General features: G+C 43.5%; 1 protein-coding gene across 7 annotated transcripts in view; it reads left to right on the top strand.

Annotated features, from left to right (window-relative positions):
- Nucleotides 1-14,712, top strand: part of TRIO (trio Rho guanine nucleotide exchange factor) — a 373,294-nt gene that overhangs the window by 174,440 nt on the left and 184,142 nt on the right. For all 7 annotated transcript variants that reach the window (XM_070056594.1, XM_070056595.1, XM_070056597.1 and 4 more), the window contains one exon: nt 10,728-10,958. In XM_070056594.1, the coding sequence (XP_069912695.1) occupies nt 10,728-10,958 (231 nt within the window). The remainder of the gene's footprint in view (nt 1-10,727; nt 10,959-14,712) is intronic.

Raw genomic sequence — 14,712 nt, forward strand, 5'->3', positions numbered from 1 at the left:
TAGTTATATATCCATCCATCGATCCACCCACACATTGGCCTACTTACCCATCCATCCATCCATCCACACATCCATCCTTGTACATACACACCTGCTGTATCTGTCTCAACAAATTTTTTAAAAAGATTTTATTTATTTGAGAGGTAGTTGCATCCTTGTACATACACACCTGCTGTATCTGTCTCTACAAATTTTTTTAAAAGATTTTATTTATTTATTTGAGAGGTAGAGTTACAGACAGTGAGAGAGAGAGAGACAAAGAGAAAGGGCTTCCATCCACTGATTCACTCCCCAAATGGTTCCAGCAGCTGGAGCTGTGCCTATCCAAAGCCAGGAACCAGGAGCTTCTTGCGGGTCTCCCATGCAGATGCAGGGACCCAAGTGTCTGGGCCATCTTCTGCTTTCCCAGGCCATAGCAGAGAGCTGGATTGGAAGAGAAGCTGCTGGGACTAGAACCTGCACCCACATGGGATTCCGGTGCCGCAGCCAGAAGATTAACCTACTGAGCCACAGCGCCACCCCCTATACATATTTTTAAAACATATGTGTTCATATTGGTTCTTCTATTTATTCCAGTATCTCTGGCATTTCCAATGTTTCATTTCCATGTTTATAAATCCTTTCTCAGACAACAAAAAGCTTGGCTTCCTTTGTCTGAACTTCCTTGCGCAATAGGCAGATTTTGCCGTCTTCCAACCATTCTGTCTGGTTCTTCTGCCCCTCAGGCCTCTCCTTCTCATTTTTTCAAGCCAGGAGAGGAGCTCGGGAGAGAAGACAGGAGGGAAAGACTGCTTTGATTTTCTAATTTTTTTTTCTTTCCGTAAACCAGTGTTTTTCTTTCTTTCTTTCTTTCTTTCTTTCTTTCTTTTTTTAAAGATTTATTTATTTATTTGAAAGAGTTATATAGAGTGGTAGAGAGAAAGAGAGAGAAAGAGGTCTTCCATCTGCTGGTTCACTCCCCAAATGGTCGCAACAGCCAGAGCTGAGCCGATCTGAAGCCAGGAGCCAAGAGCTTCCTTTGGGTCTCCCATGTGGGTGCAGGGGCCCAACGACTTAGGCCATCTTCCACTGCTTTCCCAGGACATAGCAGAGAGCTGGATAGGAAGTGAACTTGAACTGCTGCCAATATGGGATGCCAGCACTGCAGGCTGGGGCTGTACCCCACTGTGCCACAGCGCCGGGCCCATGCATGTTTTTCGAACTTGAGTGTGCCAGTTGAAAATACCCTTAGCCCTAGAGACATTGCATCTCCATTTTCAGCAGCTTCCCTAGCAGCCCAGGGACTGTGTGTGCTGCAGGTACTTACCAAGCACACACGGAGAAACTCCTATCCTGTTTCTGAAGAGTGTGGCCAGCGGAAGTCTTGTTCATCCCCCAGATGCTGAGCACTGCTGTGCTGTGGACCTCATTGTGGATGCAGGCTCAATTTGGGGGACTAGAATCTAAACAGGTCTTGCTCTTCCTTTCCCTGCCTTCTTCCTTCCCCTTCCTTCCCTTTCCACCCTTGCTTGCCTTTTTCCACAGTTCTTTTTCTGTGAACCATGTCTATAGTTCCTGTTCTCTGTCGACATACATTTGCTGTGGGAGATCTGCCCAGCATTTTGTTTTTCAAGACACATACACCTGCCTTACTATTTTAATTAGACCTGTTCTGCGTTGCTGCTTTTGGTGTTTTAGCAACAGGCACATACCTGTGCGTTGTAAACGTGTGCTTGCTTCAGCTTGCCAGGTTTGGGGCCAACACTGTAGTTCACAGGAGCATGACGCTATGTGCAGATGCCTGACATGAGATGCAGGTTTAGAATCGGTATGCAGAGTATTCTTTTTTCACATTTTAAGTAAGCCATCCTGTCGACTCATTTCTCCATAAACTAAATCTCTACATGCTTGTGTTGCATTATTGGAAATGTGAGGGAAACTGCATAGTATGCATACATTGCAGCCTTGGAACAGGAGGAAGAGGCTACCACATGGCCTTGACTTGCCCTGATCCCCTGTGACTTGGTTTCTGCGCCAGTTTCTCAGTATCACAAATGTGCTGTTTAGTGTGTCCATCCACAGGGCCTCTGAAAGTGACTGATTTGCTGCCTGTGAAGTTGGTTGATCTCCTTTGTAAGGCACTGTATTAATGAATGATAGTATGATCAGTGTTATTAGCATGAAAAGAAGCAATCAGCAAAATAAATCTCTTGGATAGGAAACTCACTGAGACCCTCTCTCTGACATGTGTGGAGCTCAGCTGCCTACTGCGGAGTCAATCACTTGTTTCCAAGCCTCACTGAGGGCACGATGCTGGCACCTGCCACAGTCATCTTCTGCCACAGCACCAGGGCAGCTATCCCAGCAGCAGCTCTCTCTTCCTAACCCCAAACTCAGCTTCAGCCTTGCAAGTGCTTGATATAGAGGAGCAACGAAAGTCAAGCTGGAGTGCATTCCACAGAACGCTGCTGTTAGGCGCACACACCTGACTCACTGCAGTGGGCTGCCCCAGCACTTTCTTGACTTGGACTTGTTTCCCAAGTGAAGTATCCAAGTGTCAAACAAGATTAGATTGATCTGGTTTTGAGCAGGAATCTGAATAGCTGAATCAGGTTCGTCCTGAAAATAGTCAGTCTCCCCTCTACTGGGTGGCTTCGCGGGGCGGCGCAGACGCCAGCTGCCAGGATCCAAGGCGCTGCTCTTCAGGAAGGATTCTTGGTGTCTTCTTGCACCATTCATGTCTGGTTTGATTTCCTTCCTCAGAGGCAAAGGTGACATCTGAGCCAGTGGCTGAAGAGTATCAGGCTGGGTGCTCACCTGCCAGCCTTTCCTTTCTTTTCTGCTGTGTTGACTCAAGGACAATTTCAGCAAGAATTGGAGGATGGTGACGTCACTCCCGGGCTTCCTGTGGAGGTCTGTGCTCTGAGGTCACGTGGTTAAAGCCTGCTGAGATTGACACAAGCACTGCTGGCTTTGAGGCAGTGCAGCTAGTGCAGTTCCTTTCATAAGAGTTTGAGGGACTGCCATTTCTAATGATAAGCCAGGTGACTTTGTGTATGTCCCTGATTTTGTTACATCTTGGGAATATCCTTTCCCAGGACTTTTATGTCATTGTTGTGTCCATAGGTCATATTTATCTGTTTGGACAGCTGTTGCTTTTGCTGTGTTGAGCAATGATGTCCAGATACTATTTGCTTTTCTTCCATCTGAATGACATTCTTACTTTGTTCAGTGAAGAATATTCCTACTAAAGACTATTAGGTCTAATCTCATTTAATGTCAAATGTAGACATGCAGGTACCAGAAGTATGAATAAACAAGTCTCTCTGAAATCTTAAGGAACTTTTCTTTTTTAGGGTGGCATGCAAAAATCCAAGTCTCAAATCTTATGTGTAGTTTTGATTAAAAGTAAACATTGAAGAACCAGGCTAAGGAAGGTCTCTGCATGAGGCACCAGCATCTCATATCATAGTGTCTGAATTCCAGTTCTGGTTCCACTTCCAGGTGTAGGTTCCTGCTAGTGCAACCTGGGAGACAGCAGGTGATGATTCATGTCCTTGTTACTGCCATCATATGGGAGACCTGTGAGTTCCTGGCTCTTGGCTTTGGCCTTGACAGTTGCAGGCATTTGGGGAAAGAACCAACAGATGGAGGCTCTCTCTGTTGTTCTCACTGTTTGCCTTTCAGTTACAAATGAAAATAAAATTTTTTAAAAAATGAATTGGGGAGCCAGCGCTGTGGTGTAGTGGGTAAAGCTGTTGCCTGCTGTGCCGGGTTCGAGTCCTAGCTGCTCCACTTCCGATCCAGCTCTCTGCTGTGGCCTGGGAAAGCAGTAGAAGATGGCCCAAGTCCTTGGACCCCTGCACCTGCATGGGAGACCTGGAGGAAGCTCCTGGCTCCTGGCTTTGGATTGGCGCAGCTCTGGCTGTTGCGGCCAATTGGGGAGTGAACCAGTGGATGGAAGACCTCTCTCTCTTTACCTCTCCTTCTCTCTCTCTGTGTGTAACTCCGACTTTCAAATAAATAAATAAATCTTTAAAAAATAAAAAATGAACTGGGCCATTGTTGTAGATGTTAAACAGTTAAGTTTCCTCATAAAGATTAAGGAGAAACATACATTTGATATGGTGAAATTTTAAGTCTATCTTTAGCTAATATTTTTCCTTTAGTTGGTACCTGTATTTTTTTCTCAATTTATCTAGATAATAAAGCATATTAATTCATGTATTTATAAAATCTGATTCTTTATAAGCTGTAATTTTGATTGCAAGTCTCCCAGTCCTATATTCCAGGAAAAATAAATACCAGGCTGAAAAATTAGCTGATTTTATTAGTAAATTATGGAAAATAATTTTTATAATGAAGTTTCTTTTTATCCCTTTGTGGGACAGAGTTTGCCTGGAAGCTAGAAAAATTGTATTCAACAATATTGAAATCAGTGCATGTACCTGATTCTTAAGGTAAAGAAATCCAAAACTATATCACATACCATAAACTCGTGTTACTTGTTTAACTTCTTAAACTATGTATTAATTTTTTTGATATTATAAACTTTATAATAATCTTCATTGATTTTCTTCTGATTATTTTTCACCTAAAAATCTTCATTTATGTACAATAGAACAACTTGTCTTTTTAGAATTATAGCATGTTTTACCTAGTATTAGAGAAAGACATTTTGCTAAAACTTAATAAAATATGCATTGCATCCTTCATATTTATATATATGTGTATATATATATATATGTATACATACATACACATACTTTGCTTAACAGAAGCTTTCCTGAAATAAAGTAGAATCGTTTCTGAAAGGGGTGTATTGGTGAATGTGCGATAGGTCCCATGATGCTTGGTTTTAGTGCATGCAAGAGCTGTTTTCTTTTTTTAAAGAATGATTTATTTATTTGAGTTACACAAACAGAAGGAGAGAGAGAGAGGAAAAAGAAAGATCTTCCATCTGCTAGTTCACTCCTCAGATGGCTGCAGTGTCCAGGAGCTTCTTCTAGGTCTCCCATGTGGGTAGCAGAGGCCCAGACCATTTTCAGCTGCTTTTTCCAGGCCAGTAGCAGGAAGCTGGGTTGGAAGTGGAGCAGCCAGCCAGAATACGAACTGGCAGTCATATAAGATGCCAACATTGCAAATAGTGACTTAACCCACTACACCGTGGTGCCAGCCCCATCAGCTCTTTTTTTAACCAGGCTCTTTACTGCTACTGTCACTGCTGTTGTAGTCATCACTTAAATGACAGTGGCAGTACAGACATTAATCCCTGGTGATAAAGTCCCGGAAAGTCAGCTTTGCTTTCTGTGTGTATGTGTGTGTGTGTGTGTGTTTATCTATCTATATGCATATATAAATATGTAAATGTATATATGTAAGATTTATTTTTTTATTTGAAAGTGTTAACAGAGAGAAGGAGGGAGAGAGAGAATGAGAGTGAGAGAGAGAGAGAGAATCTTCCATATATATGGCTGCAGGAGTTAGGAGCTTCATCTGGGGGCTGGTGCTGTGGTGTAGAAGGTTAAGCCTCCACCTGCAGCTCCAGTATCCCATATGGGCTCCTGGCTTCAGCCTGGCCCAGCCCCAGCTATTGTGGCCATTTGGGGAGTGAACCAGCAGATGGAAGATCTCTCTCTCTCTCTCTCTCTATCTGTGCTTTTCAAGTAAATAAATAAATCTTAAAAAAAAAAAAAAAAGCTTCATCTGGATCTCCTATGTAATGGGCCCAAGCACTTGGACCATCTTGTACTTCTTAACCCATGCCAATAGCAGGGAGCTGGGTTGGAAGTGGAGCAGCTAGGACAGGAACTGGTGCCTATATGGGTTGCCTGCATTGCAGATGGCAACTTTACTCAGTATGCCACGCACTAATGCCATGTCCCCTTATGTTAACGTGGTTGTTCATTCACTAACGCAGCAAGTGCTCCCTACCACCCACTTCCCCCATGAGGGAGTATGAGTCTAAATCCAGTCAGGATATGTGTTCTTGAGATCTGTTAAGCAGATACTGAAGAAAAGAGGGGCTGGTGCTGTGGCAGAGCAGGTAAAGCTGCTGTCTTCAGTGCCTGCATCCCACATGGGCATTGGTTTTAGTCCCAGCTGCTCCACTTCCAATCCAGCTCCCTGCTGATGCTCCTAGGAAAGCAGCAGAAGATGGTCCAAGTCCTTGTGCCCCTGTACCCCCATGGGAGACCCGGAAGAAGCTCCTGGCTTCAGATCAGCCCAGCTCTGGCTGTTGCAATCATTTGGGGTGGTGACCAGCAGGTGGAAGATTCTCTCTCTGTCTCTGCCTCTGCCTCTCTGTAACTCTGCCTTTCAAATAAAAAAATAAATCTTAAAAAAAGAGGGTCATTGAGATAGTGCTTCTCAGTAGAATTTGAACAGTGTCACATGGATGCCTTTTAAAAACTTGGTGAGGGCTAGGAACCCATTTTTTATTTTGCATTGATGGTTTAAGTTACAAAACAATGATAGACTGACTTTCTGCCTGTGTAAAAGAAGTCTAAAGGCTTGCATTTCAGGGCTTTATGGTAGCTCTCTTATTAAGAGAATCTCTAGATTCTTCTTTCTGTGTATGTTGCCTTTGTTAGCAGGCAGGCTGTTGTTTTTCAAGTTGCCTCAATCTCATCAATGGTTGCTGAAGCTACAGCCATCTCATCCAAGTTCTTGACATCAGATAGGGGCTAGGGGAGGAGTGAACATATTTCCAACTTAGTATCCTGACAGCTTTCCTGTAATTTCCATTCAGCATTTTTTACCTGTGTACATTCGCACTCTCATATAAGCAAGGCTGGAAAATGCAGCTTTGTAGCCTGGAGCTCTGCTGTTCCTGGCTTTAGGGGTTTAGTTGTCAAGGAGCTGTGAGTGGACTTGGTGGGGACAGCAGTCAGTTTCTGCCACCTCTTCTGATTTGTATCTTCCTGACAAATCTTGACTAAGTCTTATTGTCTGGTGTGCCTTGTGGGTATTATAAGGAGTAAAACTTTGTGGGGATATTTATAAGTACTCTTCCTGGAGTCTGTACAATATGAAATGCGTAACTCGGATCAGTGATTCTCAGTTCTAAGAGGTGCAGCGCATTCTCCATTGTGCAATAGATTTTATGATCCTGAAACAGAATGTATAGGTAGTTTAATCTATGTTCACATATAATTTTTACATGAACATGTAAGTCATGGACTGCAGCAATGTATTTATGAAAAAATACATGTCAGTCCATAAAGTCTCAAGTACATCTACACCAGAAAATAAAGTAGGAGATACTCAAACGCTGGCCATATATGTAATACCCCTGTGAACATAGCAGTTGTAGATGTACTGTAGACCTGTGTTATATTGACAACACAAATGCCAAGAATGGCATCATTATGGCAAATTTCCAAAGAAAACCAAGCTCTGACTTCCCATGATTGACATGGTCATTGCATTCCTGAAAAAAAAATCAGTGATGTTTACAGTAGGCAAAAAAACAAAAAAAGTTGTGTTTATATGTTAAATATAGCTTAGCACAGATGATTAGAGGATTCAAGACAGTTCTTCTTTATGTGGTAATATCCTGCTCATTTCAGAGCGCCAGGCCTCTTTTCATTTCATCACAATGAATCCCTTCTGCAAATTGGTCATTGTGCCTCCCCCACAAAAAAAATCGTTTTATTAACAGTCCCCACACAAAATCAGTGACTTCAGGGGCAAATGGGAGCCTGTGTTTTAGAGAACTATTTTTTTTAAAGATTTATTTATTTATTTGAAAGAGTTACACAGAGAAGGAGAGGCATAGAGAGAGGTCTTCCATCAGCTGGTTCATTCCCCAGATGGACGCAGTGGCCGGAGCTATGCCGATCCGAAGCCAGGAGCCAGGAGCTTCTTCTGGGTCTCCCATGTGGATGCAGGGGCCCAAGGACTTGGGCCATCTTCTACTGCTTTCCCAGGCCACAGCAGAGAGCTGGATCGGAAGTGGAACACCTGGGTGTCGAACTGGCGCCCATATGGGATTCCTGAGCTTAAAGCCAGGGTGTTAACCTGCTGCGCCACAGCGCTGGCCCCTAGAGAACTCTTGAGTTTCCCATCTTTGAGCGTACTTTGTTTTAGCTGAACTAACTCAGTGGTAACTTGATACTTTTTTTATACTACTATATTTGATTTTGTCAGCTGACCTTGTTTCATCTTGAATTAGATGAGTTTTAAACTTAGAAGCCTTCAAAAGAGATTACCAAACCTTCCAATAAATTCTCAAAATCAGATGTTGAAAAATGAACGTCATGTGGTGTGGCAGGTTAAGATACTGCTTGGGACACCTGTACCCACATGAGAGTGCTGGTTCAAGGCCTGAACTTCCATTCCAGCTCCCTGCTAATGCACACCCTAGGGGGCAGCAGATGATGGCTCCAGTTCTTGGGCCCCTCACACACACATCCAGGAGACCAGAACTTCTTGGCTTTGACCTGGCCCTAGCCCTGGCTGTAGCAGGCATTTGGGGAGTGAATTGGAAAATGGAAGATCTCTCTCTGACTCTGTCTCTGTCTCTGTCTCTGGTTCTCTCTTTCTCTCTCTCTCTCTCTCTCTCTCTGTGTGTGTGTGTGTGTGTGTGTGTGCGTTCTGCTTTTCAATTAGATAAAAGTAAATTCACTTTTCTTTAAGAAAAAAAAAACAATATGTTGCATTCCAGCAAAATTACAGTCCATAAGAAGATTAAAGGAAAAGTTGGCCAGCACCGCGGCTCACTAGGCTAATCCTCTGCTTGCGGTGCTGGGACCCTGGGTTCTAGTCCTGGTTGGGGCACCGGGTACTAGTCCCGGTTGCTCCTCTTCCAATCCAGCTCTCTGCTGTGGCTGTCTAGGCTATGGAAGCCCCTTGAGTTCACCAACTCTGAACTTGTTTAGTCAAGGCTGTATCACAGTGGAGTTTCCTTCCTCCCTTCAGAGAAAGGCGCCTCCCTCCTTGATGGCCTGTTCCTTCTGCTGAGGTCTTGTTCACCAGGATCTTTCATTTAGGTTGTTTTTGCCACCATGTCATGGCTTTCCATGGGCCTTTTAGTGAGATCCAAATGCCCCAAGGGTTGATAATGAGGCTGGAGTGCTGTTTGGGACGTTTGCCATTCTATGAGTCTGCTGTGTGTCCTGCTTCCCCCACAGGATCATTCTCTCCCTTTTAATACTATCCTTCATTATTTGCATACATTGGTCTTATTTGTGAAATCTCTTCGGCACTTACCCTATCTTTTTGATCAGTTATGTACTTATACTTATCACTTTACCAAGTGTGCTGGCATTGTGTACATGCCTCTTTGGTCAGATTGAGTTGAAATCCCCTGGCACATTTCTAGCTCTACCATTGGAGGTAAGTCCGAGTGAGCATGTGCCAACCTATATATCTCCTCCCTCTCTTATTCCCACTCCTATATTTAAAAGAGATAACTTTTCTGCTAATTTTAAGCGCCTAAAAATGATTGTGCATTGATTACAGAGTTCAACCAGTGGTATTAAGTAGAACAAACAGAGCAACAACAACAAAAAATACTAAAAGGAATAAAATAGTAAGTTGTTCCTCAACAGTCTAGACAAGGGCTGATCATGTCATTGTCTCTCATAGTGTCCATTTCACTTCAATGGGTTTCCTTTTAGATGCTCATTTAGTTGCCATAAAATGATAGTATCTTAATTACATGTACTTTTTAAAGTCAGTGTATGAAATAAATCAACATTTTAAATTTCATTTTTTTAAAGATTTATTTATTTTACTTGAAAGTCACAGTTACACTGAGAGAGGAGAGGCGGCGGTGGCGGGGGGTGGGGGGTGGGTTTCCATCCATTGGTTCACTCCTCAGATGGCTGCAACAGCAGGAGCTGCGTCAATCTGAAGCCAGGATCCAGGAGCTTCTTCCGGGTCTCCCACATGGGTGCAGGGTCCCAAGAACTTGGGCCATCTTCCACTGCTTTCCTAGGCCATAGCAGAGAGCTGGATCAAAAGTGGAGCATCCAGGTCTCGAACTAGTGTTCATATGGGATGCCGGCACTGCAGGCACTACAGGCAGCAGCTTTAGCCACTACGCCAGAGCGTCGGCCCCTTAAATTTCCTTGTAATATTGTGAAGTAAAATTGTGGCCCATCCAAATCAAAAAGTTCATATTCCTTGCCTAGATTGTTGACTTTTTTTTAAATGGAGGCTTTAAGATTCAGTGCTAAAATTGTGCTCATCTGTTATAGTCTAACGTGATACCTCAAACGAAAATTATTAGTTTTAAAGTTTAATTTGTAGATATCCTAACATTGCAATTTATATTAGCTAATTTATGTCATTTAAGACAAATGGACACATACTTATATTAGTTCTTTTTCCATTACCATAATGAAATAACTGAGGCTGGGTCATTTGTAAAGTAAAAGGTTTATTTAGCTCATGATTTTGGAGTTTCAAAGGCATAAGGCCAGCATCAACCTGGCTCTGGTGAAGGCTCATGGCAGGTGCCATGAGGTCAGGAGTGCCTGCAAGAGGGAAAGATACCAGGTCAAGACAAGAAGTCGGAGCTTGACCAGGTCCCATGAGCTCTCTTAATGCTTTCCCTTCCAAGGCTGTGCCCTGCCCCCACTGATCTAATGATTGACCCATCTTCACAGCGCCAGACTGAGGACCAAGCTTCTAGAACATGAACCTTTTGGGGGACACTCTCAAACCATATTCACACTGTGGCAGCACAGCCAAGACAAAGCCATAAGTCTGGAATAATCACACATTTATTTTGTGGGCAGGTGAGTCAAGATGGGAAGTCACTCCTTGACAAGCTCCAGCGGCCCTTGACTCCTGGCAGCTCTGATTCCCTAACTGCCTCTGCCAACTACTCCAAGGCTGTGCACCACGTTTTGGATGTCATCCACGAGGTGCTGCATCACCAGCGGCAGCTCGAGAACATCTGGCAGCACCGCAAGGTCCGGCTCCACCAGAGGCTGCAGCTCTGCGTTTTCCAGCAGGATGTCCAGCAGGTGAGTTTTGTGTTGTGCCCTTCATGCGAGGTGGCTGGAGGCAAATTCAAAGATCATGGTGAGTGCTGTGCCGTTGAAATACTTGTGCAGTGAGTGAGCCTCAGACAAGAATGGAGCTCCCTTGCTGACTATGACTGAAAGAAGGCTCTGAGAATGTGTGTTTAGGATGCACAGCCATTAACTCCTGTGCAGTGAACATTTGAGAAGATGGGGGACACAGGGTACCCTGAGTGCCTGAGGTGATGGAGGAACCACGTGGGAGAGGCTGTGCATTTTGTTCTCACAGGTCATTCCCAGGTATATTTATTTGTGGGGAGGATGCTGGTGGTACTTCTACCAGTGTGTTAGAATTTCAGATTGTTGTGCTTTCCATTTGCTTCATGAGCTACTCATGCTCCTCTCCCTAGCTGTTGGACCACAGTCTGTGGTACATAGTAGGAACTTAATCATTAATCATTATCTCACTGATGAAAAGTAGACTTTAATGTCTATTTCTTTCTTTTTAAGGGTTTTTATTGAAAGGCAGAGTTATAGAGAGATGGATAGAGACATCTTCCATCTCTGGTTCATTCCCCAAATGGCCACAGAAGTTAGGGTTGGACCAGGCCAAAGTAGGAGCCCGGAACTCCATCCTGGCCTCTCACATGAGTACAGAGGCCCAAGATTTGGAGCATCCTCTGCTGCTTTCCCAGGTGCATTAGCAGGGAGCTGATTCGGAAGTGGAGCATCTGAGACTTGAACCATCCCCCATATGGGATGCTGGTGTCTTAGGTGGTGGCTTAACTCATTGTGTCACAGCACAGACCCCAATGTTTGTTTATTTCTAAGCAGTTGACATCTCTTTTGCTGCCATTGTTGTTGACAGAAATAAGAGCAAATATGAATGAATTTTCCCATATTTTTCCTTATTGTACAATGGGATTTTAAGGATAAAAGCTGTTGGGAGCATAGAATGCATGACATAACCTTAGTAACAAATAAGGCGGTAGTCATTTTTTTGCCCAAAATAGAGGAAAAACAGGGGCCAGCATTATAGTGCAATGAGCTAAGCCCATATTGGAGTACCATTTCCAGTCCCAGTTACTCCACTTTTTATCGAGATCCCTGATAATGCACATGGGAAGGCAGCGGAAGATAGCTCAAGTACTTGGGGCCCCTGGCACCTATGTGGAAAACCAGGATGGAATTCCTGGCTCGGGACTTCAACTTGGACCAGCCCTGACTGTTGCAACCATTTGAGGAGTGAATCAATCGGTGGAAGGTCTCTCTTTCCTGTCTCTTTTGCTCTCTGCTCCCCCTCCCACCCCACACTTTCATTGCTCTTCTAAATAAAAAAACAAATCTTAATAAAGAAAACAAAAAGAAAAGCAAAGGAATGTGCAGGGTGATGTTGCTGGAGATCTGAGATTCTGGACTCTGCAGGGAAGGAAGCCCCCGACACCTAGGAAGTTGGCCTGGAGCCACAGTGATGTGTCTGTTGCAGAACCCTCTCTGCTCCAGGCATCGTTGAGCCTGTGCATTGTTGAGGCATGTGGCTCTAAGATTTCCATCTCCCTGAGAGTCGTCTGGAGGTGAGGGGCTGGGATTTGGAGACTCAAACTGTTTCCTGATGAGTGCAAGCTTCTGCATGTGTCATTGACCAAAGGTCTTCACTTAGTGTGACTCTGGTAAGTTCAGAATATCTTTAGTGATTTTGTACCTTTTAATTTATTCTTTGACTTTGAGTTTATATTTTCAGTCCTAGGAAGGTTACATATACAGAGTGCCTGAGGAACGATCATTTTGGTAGGATTCATGCTTCTTCACAGTGTTCTTTAGTCCAAGGGAGGAAGACAGAGCAGGGAGAGGGGAGGGTGGAGCCAATGCTGAGGAGTCCTGAAGAGGACGATTTATAAGGTAGGAAGCTCAGATGCTTATTCTCTTTTCATTGTCTCCAACTTTTATAGACCACTAGATGTTAATAGTTTACATGTAATTATTAACCTACCTCATGTCCCTTGGTTCCTTGAACCAAGATTCATTACACCTGTGGACTGATAACACTTTCTAAGGAACAACTCATTTCCTTACCTGAGGGAGCGGTGGTGTGGGTTACCCTCACCTCATTTCACAAGGCTCTTTGGGGGCATTTACAAAGAAGCCATTGGACTGTATAGGTGTGCAGGTTGAGGAGAGGCATGTGAAAAGAAGTCCTTTGGGGAGTTCAGCCACCTGATTTGGCACTAAGTTTTTTGCTTGCATTTGAAAACAGCAAACGTCATGTAGAAGGGTTGTTATAATTATGAAACCAGTTCTTTAAGCCAGGTTTTTTTCCCCTCAAGAACAGGATATTGCATTGGCGGTCAGCAGGAGAAAGTGTTTCGCAATATACACACTGCATATATTGCCCTATGGACATTCCATAGAAAATACTGTTCATTAAGGCTCATGTTTTAGTTAATGATCTGGAATGATTTGAACTTTGAATGCAAACAAAGGACTCTAGGTTGGCTTGACTTGTGAAGCAAGGAACAAAGCTCGATGCGATTAACCAAAGAAACACTCCGACAATAGGAAATCATAACCATACACGTGCTTCTGCAGTTCAAGAAATTAATAACACATAGGGGAATTTTTGCCATGTTAAGTGTAGAGTAGGAGAATTAAGATGAGAATAAATGAGGAAAAACATTACTTTTTGGCTCCTGCCATCGGATCAGCGTGGTGCGCCGGCCGCAGCGCGCCGGCCGCGGCGGCCATTGGAGGGTGCACCAACGGCAAAGGAAGACCTTTCTCTCTGTCTCTCTCTCTCACTGTCCACTCTGCCTGTCAAAAAAAAAAAAAAAAGAAAAGAAAAGAAAAAGAAAAACCTTACTTTTGAAGGGCATTACCAGCACAAGATAAAATTGTAAAAACAAAAATGGTCTAAATCCACCAGAACATAATGAGCAATTAGATAAACCATAAGTATTTTTCGTTCGATTGTTTGGGATGATGAAAAAGAATCCTGTAAATATTGTTGAAAGAGAAGGGAGTGAGCAACTTGCTGAACAATAGGTGTGGGATGGTTACAGCTTTATGAAAACAACCCTCCAAAAGTGTGTGCTGTTTGTTGAGCAATACTTGAAAGAACGTGTGCTGTTAACAGCACACCCCTGAAGAGCAGAGCGTGGGAGAGTGGCATAGGGAGTTTGAGTTCTAAAAACATGTTTAATTTAAGGTTGTTTTTTTTTCTTCATAAAGCATGACCATTTCGTAATTTCCGTATGGAAGGTATCAGGGATGTTAGTAGGGGTGTGGTGGCATGGTCTCACTACTATTGCAGAGTGCTTACCACCTGTCTAAGGTAAGCCCTGGTGGTGTGTGGGGAGACCACTTAAGATGGCCCTGTGTTGGCTGCTGGCAAATACTGGCTTTAGCCATTGTTAACTTAGAATACAAACTCTGTGTCACATCTCCTGATGATCATATAATGTCTTTGCATTGCCTTAGGTTTGTTTCACCATTTTGTTGAGTTAATAAATGGGTGATTGCATCATGCTAAGTGGTTCCGTATACTAGTTTAGCATATACATTAGTGTTCTGTAAGAAAAAGCTTTTTGTTATTCGTGTTCAAATGGGGTAATATGAGGGGGTCTTCAAAGAGTTTGTGAAAGGTATGTATCGTGAAAGAATCTTTTCACGGATTTCACCTATTTTCCTCCCACCAAAATAAACTTACCGTTCAGTTCCATCTTACCTGAACTTTTTGAAGCTCCCTCCTGGTGGTAGGAGG

Source organism: Oryctolagus cuniculus, chromosome 14 (genome assembly GCF_964237555.1).
Source record: "Oryctolagus cuniculus chromosome 14, mOryCun1.1, whole genome shotgun sequence".
Taxonomy (NCBI): Eukaryota; Metazoa; Chordata; class Mammalia; order Lagomorpha; family Leporidae; genus Oryctolagus; species Oryctolagus cuniculus.